The following is a 22,061-nucleotide window of genomic DNA, read 5'->3' as shown; positions in this document are numbered from 1 at the left end:
ACTTGTGTAAAACAGAAAATAACTAGGCTTTCAGAGAAGAATATGTATGGGGTTGTTGTAAATGTAGATTATTAGTATTAATTCTGTAGTCTCTGGTTTACGCTGGCCATGAAAATGCACAGCTCTGACATGTTGTGAAGAAAGAAGATCCCTAGTCTGACTTTGGTCCTCCCTCTCAGTCGTTTGGTATGGAGATGACGCTCTGGTGTGAATCCCAGATTAGTCGTTTTGCAGGTCAGCAGGGTCCTTATAGTCTCTCCTGTGCATCTTTAATCCCATTTTCCAGCTCACTTCCCAGTGCCTAGGCCCTGGCTACCCATTGGCTGCCTGCAGCCATGTGGCTCTCGCAGAGACCCAGCCCCCCTCCTCCTCCCTTCCCCCATCACTCCAGCTGCTATGGCGATGACAAGCCAGGCCGCCCTTGCTCTAGTTCCTCGCTTATCATCCTATACATGATGTAACATTTTACTACATCTGCCAGTCAGGCGGCTTAGTTTAACAAGTGGCCACAAGGCCTCTCATTCATGACCTCGCCCCATAGTGGTTTATGCCTACCTGGCAACAAATAAATGCAACAATCTTAGTAATTCAGTCCTGTGCCAAATGATAAGCCTAGAAGGATAAAGAGAAGTCTGCAGTGACAGATACTCTGTGTAGATAGAGCAAGTGTCTGTTCAGAAGGGTGCGAAACGTGACGTTTTCAAATAGAAATGCATTTTGTAGAACAGGCATGATATTCTGTTATGCCGAATTGGACATAAAAATGTAATTAATAAAGCTGACACTATCTGCAATGTTCTATAACGTGAATACACACCAGGAAGAAACGTGGTGGCATTCACTCACTTCCTCCAACATGGGCTGTGTTCAGAATGGCAGTGTAGCGAAACGTTTTGGAACGGGAAATGAAAATCTATGAACGAGTTTAGTTAGTGCCTCCCCGGTTTGAAGGGTTTTCTTCCTACTGAGGACGACCCGTTTCACAGCTGAAAGAGGATCTGTAATGTAAACCGTTGGGTCTCTGTGGCCAAATGACAGATGCCACGGTTAAACAAAGAGCAGAGACCAAAAGCAAAGACAGGCTTTAGTTACCTGGAGACCGCCCTGCGGCAATGGCATCACCATCAGTTCCTATGTCAATAGAAAATGAGGAAATAAGCCTGACAATAAACCTGGCAGATGCAATCAGAGCACCATAAATCACTATTTATTGTGCTGGGTTTAGGTGTGGGAGACAGGGGTTTGCTTACCCATATCACTCTAAGACAGAAAAAAATACAAATACATTGTCAAATAGTTTGATTGACAAATGTTACGCTCCTGTTGTGTTATTTTTGAATTCTTACCTCACCTTGAGACATGGCTGAGCTGCAATTGTTTTTTTTCTTCTTCAAATTAAGGAGTGAGCCTTTATTAAAAATGCCTCATGCACCACAGTCTAAGTTCAATCAGGTCTCAATAGCTCACAAGTATATCACACATTCTGAGAGTGACATACTGTAATTCAGCCTCTCTACACATTCTCAGTATATTAGTGAGATAATGGCTCCTAACAAAATGTATGTATATATATATATATATATATATATATATATGTATATTTATTTACATAAAACTCCAACAGAAGTTAGTGTGCCATCTGAAAAGGGGTGTGTCAGACATTTCAAAAACCAACATCAAATACTGAGTATGAGGCAGAGAGAGTATGAGGCAGAGAGTATGAGGCAGAGAGAGTATGAGGCAGAGAGAGTATGAGGCAGAGAGTATGAGGCAGAGAGAGTATGAGGCAGAGAGAGTATGAGGCAGAGAGTATGAGGCAGAGAGAGTATGAGGCAGAGAGAGTATGAGGCAGAGGAAAAATCAGACAAGCTATCAGGATCTTTATGACCATGACTTTTATTCCAGCACAAGTTCTTTGTGTTGTAAAATGGCTGTGTAGCTAGGAAGAAAGGGAGGAGTACAAAATGGAAAATTACAGAGTTTCTAGTATCGTTTGTTAAAATTCTTAACGTTGTCATTGTTTTTCTTTCCTAAAACCATATCTAGGAAACATGATTTTTCCCTGCCTTTCTTTGGACAGTTAAAAATAAAAAAAAGATGAAGCTTCATTTTCTGTCATTCTCTCACATTGAAAAGCAATCTCAAGGGACCGGCACAAAGATGACCGCTAAAAATGTACGTCCCAATCTCCAAATGGACTCCTTATCTCCCGAACCAGCCAGCCTTCTGCCTTTACTGTTACTGGACAGTATTATCCACAGTTTAAGAGGTAAGTCATGACTAAAATGCATTCCGTTTGCATTCCTTAGACATCATGATTGCAGCTGTTCATCTAAAGTGTAAATACCTCTGTGTGTTTATTTATTTATATATATATTTGATAAACCCCCCCCATGGTATTATTAAAACAACTTTTGGGAGAGAATTTGTGCATAATTGCTGGGCTGTGTCTGAATTCCCCTCCAATGTGAAGGGTGATTTCTTCCTGGATGGTCTAGTTTCAAATCAAAAACGTAATGCCCTACCAATAGACAGCTTCTTGGTACACCCCTAAGATCTAAAAGGACTGGATAGAGATCAGTAAATTGGCAATATCTTTAATAGGCTAGGTGGGAGATTTGCCATATACTGCACACATCAATCAAGTCCTTTTAACATCTCCAAGTGGGAATCATCCAGTGCCTAGGGGGGAGGGGCCTATGTCCCTGTCCCGTTACTTCCACCAATCCAACCACTTCAGAGCTGTGATTATGTCAAGAAAGGTAGAAAGGAAAGGATGCATTTCTGAAGTATTCCAACAGGGTCATATGTGTATCAATGAGCAGTGTGACAGTGCAGGAGATGAGAACCTGGCCGAGCCCTCTGGATTCATGAAGCGCGAATGAATAACATCCAAGTCAGAGGTCAAACCAAAGGTCAAGGAACAGGGAAGTAACAGAGAAGTGACTGGTCTCAAAAGCCGTTTGATTTTTCTTCATAATTTTTTTCGTTCTTTAAACATTTATGATATTTCAAAATTAAAAACAAAATCAGAAATAGTACGGATCAAGAGAGAGATAACGCCGGTTGCAGTCCCTCACAACATTGAATTTCTTCCTCAGCTTCGTTATGTACAATAATAAACATACCCATGACAGAAGGACAACAGTTCAAGTCATTTAAAATTGAAATAAAATCTGACCACTAACAGTGATTTTCTGTCGAAACTCCGTTATCGCGGAGCAGCGCGACATCAATTATATATATATATAAAGTGTGTGGGGGGGAGGTTATGCTGTAAATTTACAGCAATGACACCTATGAGTGTGTAAGCCAAAATCTCTAATTTAGAATGCAGAGCATTAGGGTAGCCACATCTATAAAAATAATATTTGTATTATGTCATTCCCCACACCATGACTTAAATATTTGTAAAACTACAGTATGGAGTCCAATGAGGGTAAATTCAGCTTTGTCCTCCTTTTTCAGTTTGGCTCGCTGAGACGTTCCTATATGGACAGAGATCCACTCTGCTGTGTGTGTACGAGTGAGGACAGGGGGGTGGAGAGGGTGTTAGGGGAGTTTGTTTTCAGGGTGGATCGGATCAGAGTGCTGTCCCAACGTGCCATCAGTGTTCTGTCATCAGCGTTTGGGCACTGTTCCTCCGCCGCTGTGTCCTCCTCCCCCCTTGGTTCTGGAACCAGCTACCCCCAACCACATGTTGTGGAAACAGTCCTAATCAGAGCCTGACATCGTCGCCAGCGTCCCTTTAGGCCCAGACGGAGGGCCGCTAGTGTAAACAAGAAGATTCCCCTGCAGTCAGTCAGTTCAGAATACTGTCGAAGATAGACAGAGTGAAGTCTCCAAGACTTCAACGTAGATAGACAGCGAAGACGACCACAACAAATGCAATGGGCGTTGTTAAGGGGAGGGGCAATTTAAAATCAACAAACATTAACAGCTACCATTCAGGAATATTTCCTGGAGTAGAAGAGGGGGGTAGTAGGGATCCTTTTAGTGCAATGAAGGCTAGAGGAGAGGGGTTGGCATGGTAGTCTCTGATGGTACATACAACAGCCCCCCCTCTCTGTAGGGTGGGTCAACCACAGAATCAGCAGGCCTGGAGAGAGGTCCAACTGGGGGTTGGTTCACCCGAGGGTGGGGGTGGGTACAATGGCAGACACGATGCATACTAGCACACTGTAAAACTACACCTAAAGACCAGGAAGAGAGTCCACTTGAAAACACCCCCAGGTTAAGTCCTGAACCTCATTCTTGATTTGAGAATGAGGCTCCATTGGAGAGACCAACTAGACTGGGGCGTTTATATCCAAGTAGTAAGTATATGTAAATGATTAATGTTCAGAAGTATGGGCTTCAGTCAATTGTGTGTGTGTATGTCCGTCCGTTTGTCTGTGTGTGTGTGTGTATTCATGTATCCAGGGGGGAAATAGCCTCCAACATGGTCATTTTTTTTTCAGTCTCTCCCGGTGTTTGCAAAATGTACATTCATCCATCATAGGGAGGAGAGATGGCGCCGGGGCGGGCGAGCCATCGACTGATCCAGAAGCAGTGCCATCAGGGTCTGGTCCACTTTTAAACTCCATCCTCTTCAGCACACTCAGAACAAACAGCAGTAGAAGTACTGGAGGACACTGTACCACAGGTAGCCAGAGGCAAAGGCCAGGGATTGAATGAGACAGAGCCGCACGGGGTCAAGGGTCATCGCCCGGGAGATGGCCTCCTTCTGACCTTTCGGTGGAGGGAAGGCTCCTGTTGGGGGGGGACACAGGAAGGAATACAGTCAGCCACATTGTGATCACACCTCAATGTGGACAGTCACTTCTCAGAAATAGAGGGAGAGGCCAGAAAGAGAGAGCTCAGAAAGAAAGGGAGAAAGAGAGGAGGGAGAAAAAGAGGGAGAAAGAAAGCAGTGAATACCGACCTGTTTCGTAGAAGTGAGCCAGTAGATCCTCCTTCTCCACAAACCTCTGGTACAGCCAATCTGTCAGGGGCTTGGTCTCTACCGGAACCTCCTTTATGGGGTATACCCTGGGAGAGGATTATTACATTTAATGAAATTCATTTAATATGTTTCTATATGTTTGCGTTGGCAATGTATGTGGTTACCCTTTCCATTCTGACACAGACAGACAGACAGACAGACAGAGAGCAAGAAAGAGAGACAGAGAGACAGACAGACAGAACAGTATTATTGAAGTTTTTTCTCAACGAAGGCTGGCTGCATTGATCGGTCTCCTCACTCCCTGAGCTGAGTCTATCCCAGAGAAGAGTCTATCACAGTGTGTGTGTGTGTGTGTGTGTGTGTGTGTGTGTGTGTGTGTGTAGAGAGATGTGAGAATGAGCTGCAACCCAAGTTTGTTAATGTGTTTATCAGAGTGTGTGTGTAAGCAGTACAAGCCTCAGCTCTTTCAGGAGACTTCATTAACAGACAGGCTAATCACGGTGACAGTGAATCCATCCCTGTCCTGCCCTGCCCCTGACTCTACAGAGATACAGACTAACAGCAGTCCCAGCAAACAGAGAAATGCTGCAAGGCTGCCTCACCTAGCTGGTCCCAGATCTTGTTTGTGTGGTTTTGCAAACTTGGCAAGTCAGCACAAATGTCTCTGCGACCAGGCTAAACCTCACCTGCCCATATGAGAGAAACCATAAAGTCGGTCACTTCATCAGGGCTAAAAACTGCTGGCTGTTGTACAGTGCCGTTTTTTTGCATTAGTCAGCTCCGTTGTCACACGGCCTTTGCAGAAATGGCCTGTACCACACCAAGGCACTTCTGAGAGGATTGGATAGGTAGAAACAATATGGTAGTAGCTCCACCCAGCTCTCTGATAGGCTTGTTGTAATTCTGCCATATTGCTTAAACCAATCCAATCCTTTCAGATCCAAGACTACAGTCTTTCTAAACAAGAGATGGCAGAAAGTAAACCAACTGCCATCCAGGCTTCCCTGGACATCATGCATCATGCTTTCAGATAAAAAGTCAGATTCTCCCACTCATCTCCCATGACACGAATCCTTGAATATTCAGCTACACATCCCATCTACCACAATAGTACAGCGGCAGGTAGCCTAGTGGTTAGAGCATTGGGTCAGTAACTGAAAGGTCACTGGTTCGAATACCTGAGACGACAAGGTGAAAAATCTGTCGATGTGTCCTTGAGCAAGGCACTTAACCCTAACTTTCTCCAGTGGCGCTGTACTACTATGGCTGACCCTGTAAAACAACACATTTTACTACACCTAACTGGTGTATGTGTATTTTTTGTAACATGGACTGAACGGAATAAGATTATGACATTGTGAATCAGTAACAGGGAGGCTTGAAAGGGTCAATGTAGCTCTGGTCTAGGTCATTAGTGGACCACCCCGTCTCACAGCCAAAACCAGGGTCCTGTTAAGTTGGGAAAAAAACATTTTGAAATAGATTGAAACAGGGGAGGTACTGCCTGATCTCATCCAATAAAAACACAGATTTCTGTTTTTCATTGCAAAATGTTTGCGACAGCGTGCCCTACTGAACACGCTCCAGCTACCCAGCACTAAAGAGTTGACTAGAAAACACACTGAAAATGAAACATGGTTTCTTAAAATATTTCCTCTGCTTTTCAATTGATCCACATTTAGTCAACAGTGGATAACGAATCAGAAACCGTCTCATCCTAACTAGAGTGTGGAACCCAAATGACACAGAGCTGACCAAATGTAGTGCACTATATAGACCAGGGCTGTCAAACTCATTCCCTGGAGGGCCTAGTGTCCGCACGTTTGACTTTTTTCCTTTCAATTAAGGCCTAGACAACCAGGTATAAGGAGTTCCTCACTAATTAGTGGCCTTAATTCATCAATCAAGTACAAGGGAGGAGCAAAAAACCTGCAGACACTCGGCCCTCCGTGGAATGAGTTTGACATCTGTGATATAGGTAATAGGGCGTTTGGGATGCAGCCATTCATGAGAACCAAGCCCATCTAGCCATGGTTCCACACACACATAGCTGTTTTAGCGTAGCGTGCCTACTGCCTACCTATGACTGAGGCCCTCTCCGGTCCCAGTGGAAGAAGATTACTGGGTTATCCTAGAGCCTAGCGAGAGGAAAGGGAAGCTAGCAGGCTTAGGCCACTTAATTGGCTGTTTGGGCGTCAGTAAATAGTGACCACTGCCCTGAGCTTTCCTCTGGCTAAAAGATCCATCCAGGTTAATCAGGGCCCAGGGGGCCAGAGTGGAAGAGGATCCAGGTTAATCAGGGGCCAGGGGGCCAGAGTGGAGGAGGATCCAGGTTAATCAGGGCCCAGGGGGCCAGAGTGGAGGAGGATCCAGGTTAATCAGGGCCCAGGGGGCCAGAGTGGAGGAGGATCCAGGTTAATCAGAGCCCAGGGGGCCAGAGTGGAGGAGGATCCATGTTAATCAGGGGCCAGGGTGGAGGAGGATCCAGGTTAATCAGGAGGCAAAATGGAGAAGGATCCAGGTTAATCAGGGGCCAGAGTGGAGGAGGATCCAGGTTAATCAAATGGTAGACTGGCATGAGATCACCCTTCTCTTATCCGTTATCTGCAGGGAAGTCGTCTGTGCGTGGGCAATAAAACAACTATGCTCAACAACAATATAAACGCATCATGCAACAATGTCACAAGTGTACTGTGTTAAAGTTCAAATCAGTCAATTTAAAACAATTCATTAGGCCCTAATATAGGGATTTCACATGACTGGGGAGCCAGGTCCAGCCAATCAGAATGTTTTTCCCCACAAAAGGGAACAGGGATTACAAACAGAAATACTCCTCAGTTTCATCAGTTGTCCGGGTGGCTGGTCTCAGAAGCCGGATGTGGAGGTCCTGGGCTGGCGTGGTTACACGTGGTCTGTAGTTGTGAGGCCGGTTGGATGTACTGCCAAATTCTCATGGTAGAGAAATTAAACATTCAATTCTCTGGCAACAGTTCTGGTGGACATTCCTGCAGTCAGCATGCCAATTACACGCTCCCTCAAAACTAGAGACATCTGTGGCATTGTGTTGTGTGACAAAACTGCATATTTTGGAGGGGCCTTTTATTGTCCCCAGCAAAGGTGCACCCGTGTAATGATTTTTATTTTATTTTTTAAATGTAACCTTTATTTAACTAGGCAAGTCAGTTAAGAACAAATTCTTTTTTACAATGACGGTCTACCACGGCCAAACCCAGACAACGCTGGGCCAAATGATCACGCTGTTTAATCCGCTTCTTGATATGCCACACCTGTCAGGTGGATGGATTATCTTGGAAAAGGAGAAATGCTCACTAACAGGGATGTAAACATATGTGTACAACGTTCTTTTGAGAATTAAGCTTTTTGTGCGTATGGAACAGTTCTGGGATCTTCTATTTCAGCTGATGAAACATGGGACCAACACTTTACATGTTGCGTTTATATTTTTGTTCAGTATAGTTCCAGACAGCCTGACCCGAGAGAGAAACAACACTATTTATCTCTGTGTGTACACGCGCCACTATGGATTCCATTTTAAGAGAGTGGAATCCTAATCGCCATTCCATATTTTTGGGTTTATTGGGATAGGCGGATACGAAAGAGAGAAGGAAAGATAGAAGTAGACACAAACAGAGGATTAGATCCCATGCCAACACGTATGGCATATGCACTGCAGCCTGTGATTGTAGCTGCTAGACCAGCCCCAGGACAGAAGGATTCAGTTAGCTCTCCAACAACACCTTTAACCATATAGGCTGTATAGACCTCATATAGAATCAACCGGGGTAGCCTGCAGGCATACTTCACCTTGCACATAAACATCTGACTGCTAACTGTGGAGCGATACATTGGTTACATGCACACAATATGATTATTGTGGATATTCCAATTAATATAATAGTTTGTTTGAAACATTGACATGCTTTGCAAGGACAACTTTTTCCTCTAATAATCCTGGACACATCTGAAATCAGGCTACCTGACGGGACTTTTGATAAATGCAGAAAATAAAACATTCTATTACAGTGACCATATTATTTTTTCGGACATATAAAGTTCGTATGTGAAGAAAAATCATGAGATGCATACTTTGAGTTTTTCTGAACTCGTAAGATGGAGGCTTGCGCCACCGGTGCTGGTAGATCTGCAGATCAAATACACCGCTGGAAAGCCCATTAAGCTATTTACATGTCCTAATAATTAAAAAGATTGCTCAGAAAACCAGGCTTTTTAAGTAAGCAATTGAGTAATTGCTTACTTTGATTTGGACCTTATTCCGATTAAGACAAGCAGAGTAAGGAGTTTACATGAGTAATGTAATACTCTGCGTACTGCCATAATCCGTTTAATATCTAATCATTAGTGTGCATGTAAACATACAAATTGTTTCCAATAGGGGTTTGGTGTCTGATGCGCCTGGGTCATGTCCATTAGGGCCTAACGTAGCAAAACATTGTACAATGGAAAACAAACGTTTCTTATTGGACAAGTAAAGGTAGTACCTCCTGGTTTCGGTCTGTTTTCTTGTTTGTGCCTAATGAACACAGTCCTGATAGAAACCATACACTAGAATTACTCAGGAGTGTTCAGCCAGCTTCACCTGTGACTGTTTACTACTGCGTCACCATGGCGATGCTAGTCCTCCAAGGAAACCAGTCCCTAAAATGTCACTTTTCATATTCATATTCCCAATAGACTAATAATCCCCACAGCCCTCATTATACACATCACCTGATTATACAGACAGGTGGAGAGAGAGAAGAAAGGTGGAGAGATGAAGAGAGATGTAAAGGAGAGCTGGAGAGAGGAATAGAGATGTAAAGGAGAGCTGGAGAGAGGAATAGAGATGTAAAGGAGAGCAAGAGAGGAATAGAGATGTAAAGGAGAGCTGGAGAGAGGAATAGAGATGTAAAGGAGAGCTGGAGAGAGGAAGAGAGATGTAAAGGAGAGCTGGAGAGAGGAAGAGAGATGTAAAGGAGAGCTGGAGAGAGGAATAGAGATGTAAAGGAGAGCAAGAGAGGAATAGAGATGTAAAGGAGAGCTGGAGAGAGGAAGAGAGATGTAAAGGAGAGCTGGAGAGAGGAATAGAGATGTAAAGGAGGGCTGGAGAGAGGAATAGAGATGTAAAGGAGAGCTGGAGAGAGGAATAGAGATGTAAAGGAGAGCAAGAGAGGAATAGAGATGTAAAGGAGAGCTAGAGAGAGGAATAGAGATGTAAAGGAGGGCTGGAGAGAGGAATAGAGATGTAAAGGAGAGCTAGAGAGAGGAATAGAGATGTAAAGGAGAGCTGGAGAGAGGAATAGAGATGTAAAGGAGAGCAAGAGAGGAATAGAGATGTAAAGGAGAGCTGGAGAGAGGAATAGAGATGTAAAGGAGAGCTGAAGAGAGGAAGAGAGATGTAAAGGATTTTTCAATACAAAAAGGCACTTTAAAAAAGTGCAGAGAACAGGAACGATTCAACTTCCCCACCAAAATTGATGGTGACCAGGCAAGCATGGAGGTTATGAATTAAGCCCCCCCCAACACACACACAGAGCAGCAGTTGGAAACACACAGAGCAGCAGCTGGAAACACACAGAGCAGCAGTTGGAAACACACAGAGCAGCAGTTGGAAACACACAGAGCAGCAGTTGGAAACACACAGAGCAGCAGTTGGAAACACACAGAGCAGCAGTTGGAAACACACAGAGCAGCAGTTGGAAACACACAGAGCAGCAGTTGGAAACACACAGAGCAGCAGTTGGAAACACACAGAGCAGCAGTTGGAAAGGAAAGCTCAAAAAAAGCAGAAGGAAAATCCTTAGAGGAAGAAATCAACCTGTTTAACACCTCCACACACATACCTAGCTCATCTGCCATTCAGAAGGGGGTTCATAATGTCACAATCTGGGAGATTGAGATTACAGAGTGAGACAGAGACACAGACAGACACAGAGAGAGAGAGAGAGAGTTTCTATCACACACACACACACACACACACACACACACACAATCAGATTACCTAAGTAAATACAGCAGCCTATAGGTGTGTACAAGTCCAACAAATACAGAGGAACTTCCCTATTGCACAAACAAAGCCAGAAGACCCACCCCTATCTTTTAGTAGGCAGTTAGCAGCGACATACATTCTCAGATAAATCTGTGTGAAAATAATGTCTAACCTTGTCGACGCACCTACACCCACCCACCCACCCACCCACCCACAGCCTCAGTCTCCTCTGAATCGGAAAGTTCACCATCATCAATCAAATCAATCAAATGTATTCATTAAGCCCTTCTTACATCAGCTGATGTCACAAAGTGCTGTACAGAAACCAAGCCTAAAACCGCAAACAGCAAGCAATGCAGGTGTAGAAGCACAGTGGCTAGGAAAAACTCCCTTGAAAGGCCAGAACCTAGGAAGAAACCTAGAGAGGAACCAGGCTATGAGGGGTGGCCAGTCCTCTTCTGGCTGTGCTGGGTGGAGATTATAACAGAACATGGCCAAGATGTTCAAATGTTCATAGATGACCAGCAGGGTAATAATCCTCATCTTGACACCAGTGCACCACAAGGCCTCCCTCTGCTAAACTCAGCAGCATTCCCAGCAGCCAGTGTGTGTGTGTGTGTGTGTGTGTGTATGTGTGTGTGCACACAAAGTGCCTCTCACAACAACCTGGGTTCCTGGAGTGGAGCTCCAGAGCGGCTCATCCTGCTGGGGAGGCTGACTGTAGTCACGGCCCAGCAGAAAGTCCCCTAGGTGGGTTAGGAAAGAGCGTCTTGTCTCCTGCCTCTCTCATTACTGGGCCTAATGAGTCTTTAGCCTTAATCTGAGCCTGGCCCAGCAGTAGCAGAGAAAGGGGCCTCTGGGAGCCAGAGTGGGGGCTGGAGTGGCCATGGTTCACACAGATCACCCGGATGTCAGCATCATAGCCCTCAGAGACCAGAGGGAGGTCTGTACCGGACTGGCTGGAGCACTGGGCCATGTTAATTCAGACCAAACTGACTGTTTTTGAACAAACACAACCTTGGATGCAGTGGACGGTGGAGTGGGCAGGAGAGCGAGAGAATGCCTCTAGAATGACAGGGCTGTAAAAAAAGTAAACCCTTGATATAAATCATAGAGATCATTGTGATGCCGTTGGAAAAGAAGACTAATCAAAGAGAAAGTCATACAAAATGTATATGGTAAGCCATCCACCTTATGAGAGGCCATCGGTGTGAGGAGGCTGGGGTCACCTACACAGCTGAGCCTAGATCGGAGAGAACTGAAGCAAAATAAATGCCAAGTGTGCACTCCTGCCTTATTGTGTGTGTATGCACGCTCATACACAAACACGTTTGTTTGTACTCTAATCAGTGCAGTAATATCAAGGGAAAAGCAGCTAAGGGAAGCTGAGGGGATCAACGCCGTCAGAGGAATGGACTGAACTTGGCTGGGAGTGAGTGAGTGAGCGAGCGAGCGAGTGAGTGAGTGAGTGTGAGATCTCCTTTAACGAATAGCTGTAGAGCGGCAATAGAGTGACAGAAACAGCTTTTTTAACAGCCTTGGCTTTAGGCCTCACCCTACCTGAATGCCTTAACCAGGGAGTGATCTCTCCCTATGCAGTCCTAGTGTCATATCTTAGTCTCCTGTTCAGCGCTATCCCTTTAATTCCAGGTTGACACGAGGCTAGCGCCACTTTAATGGGTTGTGGTTCCCAAATGGCCCCCTATTCCCGATATAGTGCACTACTTTTGACCAGAGCCCTGCGGATGGGTGTGGGGGAATTCCTAACAGTGCCACACCAACTGTAGGCTTCCGACTGAGGCTATTTCTCTACCTTTTAAGTAGCTGCTTTATGTTGCGTACAGCACTATCAGTGTAATGGCTGTAAAGTAGGTTCAAAGTCCTCTCTGTCTGCACAGAAGTTAAGGCGGCCCCTCCCTATTGCAGCCGGGGCGGCTCCTCCCCTATTGCAGCCGGGGCGGCTCCTCCCCTATTGCAGCCGGGGCGGCTCCTCCCCTATTGCAGCCGGGGCGGCTCCTCCCCTATTGCAGCCGGGGCGGCTCCTCCCCTATTGCAGCCGGGGCGGCTCCTCCCCTATTGCAGCCGGGGCGGCTCCTCCGTATTGCAGCCGGGGCGGCTCCTCCCCTATTGCAGCCGGGGCGGCTCCTCCCCTATTGCAGCCGGGGCGGCTCCTCCCCTATTGCAGCCGGGGCGGCTCCTCCCCTATTGCAGCCGGGGCGGCTCCTCCCCTATTGCAGCCGGGGCGGCTCCTCCCCTATTGCAGCCGGGGAGGCTCCTCCCCTATTGCAGCCGGGGCGGCTCCTCCCCTATTGCAGCCGGGGCGGCTCCTCCCCTATTGCAGCCGGGGCGGCTCCTCCGTATTGCAGCCGGGGCGGCTCCTCCGTATTGCAGCCGGGGCGGCTCCTCCGTATTGCAGCCGGGGCGGCTCCTCCGTATTGCAGCCGGGGCGGCTCCTCCGTATTGCAGCCGGGGCGGCTCCTCCGTATTGCAGCCGGGGCTGCTCCTCCGTATTGCAGCCGGGGCTGCTCCTCCGTATTGCAGCCGGGGCTGCTCCTCCGTATTGCAGCCGGGGCGGCTCCTCCGTATTGCAGCCGGGGCGGCTCCTCCGTATTGCAGCTGGGGCGGCCCCTCCAGGTTACTATGAAGTCACAACGTCTCAATGTCCCTACTTTGCTATTTAGCAGTAATCCATTAGCGGCCCTCCAGGCACCTTGTCACCTAATTTATCAGGTGATTTACTGGACAACAGCACATTTAAGTAGGTGGTGCAGGTATCCTCATGAATGGCATAAATGGGGCGGGGGGGTGGTCAATTGTTCCAGCAAGCATGCAGGGGAAGTGGTTTTCAATATTTTCCTCAAAATAGCTGGATGGCTCTTTTTTAAAGGCCTTTAGAGTCTTGTGGAGTCGTCTTTAATCAGAATGGCTAGAGAATGATAGGAATAGAAACTAGGAGTGTGAACATTGTTTAACATATGTTAAAACGAAATTGGGATATTCGCGAATCAAAACAAAATCCACATCACAGTGCAGTTAACACAAAACTAACAGGTCATAATCATCCTCATCCCTAACGCAACAATTGGATTTGATTGGACAATGCTGTAATGTAATGCACAAGACAAGTCACGGGAAACAATGCTCGCGAATGAATAGGACCACCATGTGAAATAGGACCATACTCTGCATTGTGCACATTTTAATGGTAGTTTAAAACATTAAGAAAAAAAATCTATTTTTGGCACATCCCTAATAGGAACTGCTGAGGGGAAGGACATACAGATCTTACTGTACACAGCAGAGGCAGAGAGTGTGTATGGGGGAAAGCTACAGCAACCAGCCTCTGTCTAATTAATCAAATAAATGTTATTTGTCCCATACTTCATAAACAACAGGTGTGGACTAACAGTGAAACGCGTACTTACAGGTCCTTCCCAACAACGCAGAGAGAAAGACAAGAGAAATAATAGAAAAGTAAAACTCGTAATAATAAAAGTAGTAATAGATACATAATGAGTAACAATAACTTGGCTATAAACAAGGGTACTGAGTCGATGTGCAGGGGTACAAGGTATTTGAGGTAGATACGTACTGTCACTCCCTGACCTGAGAGAGTTGTTTTTCTCTGTTTGGTTAGGTCAGGGTGTGACATGGGGTGGGCATTCTGTGTTGTATGTCTATGTTGTTTTATCTTTATTGGCCGAGTATGGTTTCCAATCACAGAGGCAGCTGTCATTCGTTGTCTCTGATTGGGAATCATACTTAGGCAGCCCTTTTTCCCACAGTCAGTTGTGGGATCTTGTCTTTGTGTTGCATGTGTTTGCACGCATAGCTTTTTGTTCGTTGTATTGTTTATTGTTTTTGCTGGTTCACATTTCAAATAAAGTATGATGAACCCAACTCACGCTGCGCCTTGGTCTACCTTTAACGACGGACGTTACACGTACATATACAACTTTGAATAAAGTGACACAGTAAACAGTAGCATATGTGATGAGTCAAAAAAGTTACTGAAAAAAGGGTCAACGCAGATAGTTAAATAAACTCAGCAAAAAAAAGAAACGTCCTCTCACTGTCAACTGTGTTTATTTTCAGCAAACTTAACATGTGTATATATTTGTATGAACATAACAAGATTCAACAACTGAGACAAACTGAACAAGTTCCACAGACATGTAACTAACAGAAATTGAATAATGTGTCCCTGAACAAAGGGGGGGTGGGTTAAAATCAAAAGTAACAGTCAGTATCTGGTGTGGCCACCAGCTGCATTAAGTACTGCAGTGCATCTCCTCCTCATGGACTGTACCAGATTTGCCAGTTCTTGCTGTGAGATGTTACCCCACTCTTCCACCAAGGCACCTGCAAGTTCCTGTTCTGGGGGGAATGGCCCTAGCCCTCACCCTCTGATCCAACAGGTCCCAGACGTGCTCAATGGGATTGAGATCCGGGCTCTTCGCTGGCTATGGCAGAACACTGACATTCCTGTCTTGCAGGAAATCACGAACAGAACGAGCAGTATGGCTGGTGGCATTGTCATGCTGGAGGGTTATGTCAGGGTACCACATGAGGGAGGATGTTGTCTTCCCTGTGACGCACAGCGTTGAGATTGACTGCAATTACAACAAGCTCAGTCCGATGATGCTGTGACACACCGCCCCAGACCATGACAGACCCTCCACCTCCAAATCGATCCCGCTCCAGAGTACAGTACAAGTACTGTCTTAGGCGTCTCACAGTACGGACATTGCAATTTATTGCCCTGGCCACATCTGCAGTCCTCATGCCTCCTTGCAGCACGCCTAAGGCACGTTCACGCAGATGAGCAGGGACCCTGAGCATCTTTCTTTTGGTGTTTTTCTGAGTCAGTAGAAAGGCCTCTAAGGTGTCCTAAGTTTTCATAACTGTGACCTTAAATTGCCTATTTAAGCTGTTGCTACGTAAGCTGTTAGTGTCTTAACGACCGTTCCACAGGTGCATGTTCATTAATTGTTTATAGTTCATTGAACAAGCATGGGAAACAGTGTTTAAACCCTTTACAATGAAGATCTGTGAAGTTATTTGGATTTTAACAAATTATCTTTGAAAGACAGGGTCCTGAAAAAGTTGAGTTTGTCTGAGTTTAGTTAGTCTGGGTAGCTATTTTGTTAACTATTTAGCAGTCATAGCTTTGGGTAGAAGCTTTTCAGGGTCCTGTTGGTTCCAGAGTGCAGTAGTAGAGAGAACAGTCTATGACTAGGGTGGCTGGAGTCTATGACAATTTTTTAGGGTCTTCCTCTGACACCGCCTCGTATAAAGGTCCTGGATGGCAGGGAGCTCGGCCACACTGCATGGTGCTGCAGTAGAACTTTGAGGATCTGAGGGCCCACACCAAATATTTTCAGCCTTCTGTGGGAAAAGAGGCATTGTCGTCCTCTCTTCACAACTGTGTTGGTGTGTTTTGACCATGACAGATCCTTAGTGATGTGGACACAGAGGAACTTGAAGCTCTCGACCTGCTCTACTACAGCCCCATCGACATGAAAGAAGGAGTGCTTGGCCCTCCGTTTCCTGTAGCCAACATTCAGCTCCAACAAACCACATTGCCAGGTCTCTGATCTCCTCCCTATAGGCCGTCTCATCGTCAACAGTGACCAGGCCTACCACCGTTGTGTCATCGGCAAACTTAATGATGGTGTTGGAGTTGTGCACAACCACGTAGTCGTGGGTGAACAGGGAGTACAGGAGGGGACTAAGCACATACCCCTGAGGGGCCCCCGTGTTGAGGGTCACCATGTATATGTGTTGTTGCCAACCCTCACCACTTGGAGGTGTCACATCAGAAAGTCCAGGATCAAGTTGCAGAGGGAGGTGTTCAGTCCCAGGGTCCTTAGCTTAGTGATGAGCTTGGAGGGCAATACGGTGTTGAACGCTGAGCTGTAGTCAAATGAACAGCATTCTCACATAGGTGTTCCTTTTGTCCAGGTGGGAAAGGGCAGTGCGGAGTGCAATAGAAATTGCGTCATCTGTAGATTTGTTGGGGCGGTATGCGAATTGGAGTGGGTCCAGGGTGTCTGGAATGATGGTTTTAATGTGAGCTATGACCAGCCTTTCAAAGTATTTCATGGGTACAGATGTGAGTGCTATGGGGAGATAGTCATTTAGACAGGTTACCTTGGCATTCTTGGGCACAGGGACTATGGTGGTCTGCTTGAAACATGTTGGTATTACAGACTGGGTCAGGGAGAGATTGAAAATGTCAGTGAAAACACTAGCCAGCTGGTCAGTGCATACTTTGAGTATGCGTCCTGGTAATCCGTCCGGCCCTGCTGCCTAGTGAATATTAACCTGTTTAAATGTCTTACATCGGCTACGGAGAGCGTGATCACAGTCATCCGGAACAGCTGGTGCTCTCACGCATGGTTCAGTATTGCTTGCCTCGAAGTGAGCATAGAAGGCATTTAGCTTGTCTGGTAGGCTTGTGCCACTGTGCAGCTCGCAGCTGTGCTTCCTTTTGTAGTCTGTAATAGTTTGCAAGCCCTGCCACATCCAACAAGCGTCGGAGCTGGTGAAGTAGGATTTGATCTTAGTCCTGTATTGATGCATTGCCTGTTTGATGGTTTGTTGGAGGGCTTTGCGGGATTTCTTATAAGCGTCCGGGTTAGAGTCCCGCTCCTTGAAAGCGGCAGCTTTAGCTCAGTGCAGATTTTGCCTGTAATCCATAGCTTTTGGTTGGGATATGTATGTACTAGAGGACGACCGATTATGATTTTCAACGCTGATACCGATACCGATTATTGGAGGGCCCAAAAAAGCCGATACCGATTAATCTGCCGATTTTTATATATATATTTGTAATAATGACGAATCCAACAATACTTAATGAACACTTTTATTTTAACTTAATATAATACATGAATAAAATTGATTTAGTCTCAAATAAATAATGAAACATGTTCAATTTGGTTTAAATAATGCAAAAACAAAGTGTTGGAGAAGAAAGTAAAAGTGCAATATGTGCCATGTAAAAAAGCTAACGTTTAAGTTCCTTGCTCAGAACATGAGAACATATGAAAGCTGGAGGTTCCTTTTAACATGAGTCTTCAATATTCCCAGGTAAGAAGTTTTAGGTTGTAGTTATTATAGGAATTATAGGACTATTTCTCTCTATACCATTTGTATTTCATATACCTTTGACTATTGGATGTTCTTATAGGCACTATAGTATTGCCAGCCTAATCTCGGGAGTTAATAGGCTTGAAGTCATAAACAGCGCAATGCTTGAAGCACAGCGAAGAGCTGCTGGCGAATGCAGCAAATGGCTGTTTGAATGAATGCTTACGAGCCTGCTGCTGCCTACCATCGCTCAGTCAGACTGCTCTATCAAATATCAAATCATAGACTTAATTATAATATAATAACACACAGAAATACGAGCCTTAGGTCATTAATATAGTCAAATCCGGAAACTATCATTTCAAAAACAAAACGTTTATTCTTTCAGTGAAATACAGAACCGTTCCGTATTTTATCTAACGGGTGGCATCCCTAAGTCTAAATATTGCTGTTACATTGCACAACCTTCAATGTTATGTCATAATTATGTACAATTCTGGCAAATTAATTACGGTTTTTGTTAGGAAGAAATGGTCTTCACACAGTTTGCAACGAGCCAGGCAGCCCAAACTGCTCCATATAACCTGAGTCTGCTTGCACAGAACGCAAGAGAAGTGACACAATTTCCCTAGTTAAAAGAAATTCATGTTAGCAGGCAATATTAACTAAATATGCAGGTTTAAAATATATATTATTGTGTACTGATTTTAAGAAAGGCATTGATGTTTATGGTTAGGTACATTGGTGCAACGACAGTGCTTTTTTTCGCGAATGCGGTTAAATCATCACCCGTTTGGCGAAGTAGGCTGTGATTTGATGATAAATTAACAGGCACCGCATCGATTATATTCAACGCAGGACAAGCTAGATAAACTAGTAATATCATCAACCATGTGTAGTTAACTAGTGATTATGTTAAGATTGATTGTTTTTAATAAGATAAGTTTAATGCTAGCTAGCAACTTACCTTTGCTCCTTGCTGCACTCGCATAACAGGTAGTCAGCCTGCCACGCAGTCTCCTCGTGGAGTGCAATATAAATCGGCCATAATCGGTGTCCAAAAATGCAGATTACCGATTGTTATGAAAACCTGAAATCGTCCCTAATTAATCGTCCATTCCGATTAATCGGTCGGCCCCTAGTATGTACGGTCACTGTGGGGATGATGTCGTCAATGCACTTATTAATGAAGCTGGTGACTGATGTGGTAAACTTCTCAATGCCATCAGATGAGCGCCGGAACATGTTCCAGCCTGTGCTAGCGAAATAGTCCTGTAGCTTAGCATTGGCTTGATCGGACCACTGTTTAAGTTTTTGCTTGTAAGCTAGAATCAGGAGGATAGTTATGGTCAGATTTGCCAAATGGAGGGCGAGGGAAAGCATTGCATGAGTCTTTGTGTGGAGTAAAGGTAATCTAGAGTATTTTTGCCTCGGGTTGCACAGGTGACATGCTGGTGGAAATGAGGTGAAACGGATTTCAGTTTTCCTGCATTAAAATCACCTGCCACTAAGAGCACCACCAGTGGATGAGCATTTTCTTGTTTGCTTATGGCCCTATACAGCTTGTTGAGTGCGGTCTTAGTGCCAGCATCAGTTTGTGGTAGTAAATAGACAGCTACAGAAATTATAGATGAAAACTCTCTTGGTAAATACCTTATCACAAGGTATTCTAATTCAGGCGAGCAGAACCTCGAGACTTCCTTAATATTAGAGATTGTGCACCAGCTGTTGTTAACAAAGACACACACCACCCCCCTTGAGCTTACCTGACGCTGCAGTTCTGTCCTACCGATGCATAGAGAAACCAGCTAAAGTATTATCCATGTCGCTGTTCAGCCAAGTTTGCGAGAAACATTGGATATTACAGTTCTTCAGGTCTCGTTGATAGGATAGTCTTGAACGGAGCTCGTCCAGTTTGTTCTCAAGTGATTGTAGATTCGCTAATTAAACAGAGGGTGGAGGTGGATTATTTACTCTCCGCCGTACTTTCATCAGGGCACCAGCACGTCGGCCTCTATATCGCCGTCTCTTTATTTTCCTCGTGTAGGGGGATTAGGGCCTGGTCAGGGGTGAGCAGTATGTCCTGTGCCGCCGATTTATTTAAGTAGAAATATTCATCCAAATCAAGGTTAGTGATTGCTGTTCTGAATGTGTTTACGGTCGTAGGAAACGACGGAGGAAACATTATGTACAAAAGAACAGAAGATCAGCACACAAAACCCCAAAATAGCAGAGTTGGTCAGGAGCCTGTAAAACAACCGCTATACTTCATCGCCATCCTTCCTCAGAATGAATCCATAATTACAAGATTAGAACAACAAGAGCCTTAACATATTCTTATTACATTTTCTATGATGAAGAGGACCAGACCGAGATATGGATCGCAACCTGGCCGAGCCCTAAAGCCAACACAACCTGGCCGAGCCCTAAAGCCAACAACCTGGCCGAGCCCTAAAGCCAACAACCTGGGCGAGCCCTAAAGCCAACAACCTGGGCGAGCCCTAAAGCCAACAACCTGGGCGAGCCCTAAAGCCAACAACCTGGGCGAGCCCTAAAGCCAACAACCTGGGCGAGCCCTAAAGCCAACACAACCTGGCCGAGCCCTAAAGCCAACACAACCTGGCCGAGCCCTAAAGCCAACACAACCTGGCCGAGCCCTAAAGCCAACACAACCTGGGCGAGCCCTAAAGCCAAACAACCTGGGCGAGCCCTAAAGCCAAACAACCTGGGCGAGCCCTAAAGCCAACAACCTGGCCGAGCCCTAAAGCCAACAACCTGGCCGAGCCCTAAAGCCAACACAACACAGCCCAGCCTTGGATAGAGAGTGAGAGAGGTACAGAGATAAAGAGGTACAGAGATAAGAGCGAGGTAGAGATAAAGAGGTACAGAGATAAAGAGAGAGGTGTCAGTATAGTTGGGGTCAGTCATTACCTGTAGTGTACATGTGTGACCGTGGGGGGTCTGTAGCCAAAGATCCACGTCTGGATGTCCATGGGCCTGGCTTTGGGGTACGCTATGGTCACGTCCACCACCCACTGTAGGCCTTTGTGTTTACTACCTGCACAGACGGAGATAGAGAGAGTTAGGACATGAATGAGCATCACAGGCAGACAGTGAGGATGATATGGACAGGGGAGAGAGGAGGGAGATGGGGAGACGGGCAGAGGGGACGAGAGAGAAAGAGGGATGACAGATGGGAGGGAGGGAGAGTAAGTGACTAAGGGGTGTGTCTGTGTGTATGTCTGTCTGTCAGAGTGGGCTGTGCGTCCTCAGGCTGTGGCAGAGAGGACGAGTGAAGCTAAGGGGGGTTGAAACCATTAGGAGAGGAACGTCTGGCCCAGACACAGGCCGTGTATGAAAACCTTACTAGCCGTCACATCCTTGCTTCCTCCGTCCTTGTATCCTTAGTACCTCTTCAAAGCTCATTGGAGGGAAGGATCCATAGTCCCTCCCTCAGATCTACTCCTCCAATGAGCTTAGAGAAATTGAGGAAACGAGGAGGCAAGGATTTGAGGATTAAGTAAGCTTCTCAGACACAGAGCCATGGCATCACAGGGCGGACAGAGCTAGCAGGCGAGGTGGGCAGTGACATGGTCCAGGTGATTATCTGAGGATAAACCTCATCACTCAAGCCGAGCCTCTGATCTGTGACATAAGGCTGCAATGGCCTACAAATACAGATGTAGCCTGTTTGGCCTGTGTGTGTGACTGTCGGAGACCATGTGTGTGTGTGACTGTCGGAGACCGTGTGTGTGTGTGTGTGACTGTCAGAGACCGTGTGTGTGTGTGTGTGACTGTCAGAGACCGTGTGTGTGTGTGTGACTGTCAGAGACCGTGTGTGTGATTGTCGGAGACTGTGTGTGACTGTCGGAGACCGTATGTGTGTGTGACTGTCGAAGACCGTGTGTGTGAGACGGTGTGTGTGTGTGTGTGTGTGTGTGTGTGTGTGTGTTGGAGACTGTGAGTGTGTGTGTTGGAGACTGAGTGTGTGTGTGGGAGACTGTGAGTGTGTGT

General features: G+C 45.8%; 1 protein-coding gene across 1 annotated transcript in view; it reads right to left on the bottom strand.

The window, feature by feature from the left end:
• Positions 1 to 1,878: 1,878 nt before the first annotated feature.
• The window catches only part of lpgat1 (lysophosphatidylglycerol acyltransferase 1), a 95,100-nt gene continuing 74,917 nt past the window's right edge, over positions 1,879 to 22,061 (bottom strand). Inside the window, exons 6-8 of the mRNA XM_029734131.1 lie at positions 20,979 to 21,105; positions 4,925 to 5,031; positions 1,879 to 4,752 (exon numbers count right to left, since the gene is read on the bottom strand). Coding sequence (XP_029589991.1) covers positions 4,601 to 4,752; positions 4,925 to 5,031; positions 20,979 to 21,105 — 386 coding nt within the window. The 3' untranslated portion in view covers positions 1,879 to 4,600. The remainder of the gene's footprint in view (positions 4,753 to 4,924; positions 5,032 to 20,978; positions 21,106 to 22,061) is intronic.

Source organism: Salmo trutta, chromosome 35 (assembly GCF_901001165.1).
Source record: "Salmo trutta chromosome 35, fSalTru1.1, whole genome shotgun sequence".
Lineage (NCBI taxonomy): Eukaryota > Metazoa > Chordata > Actinopteri > Salmoniformes > Salmonidae > Salmo > Salmo trutta.
This window is presented reverse-complemented; position numbering and strand designations above follow the sequence as displayed.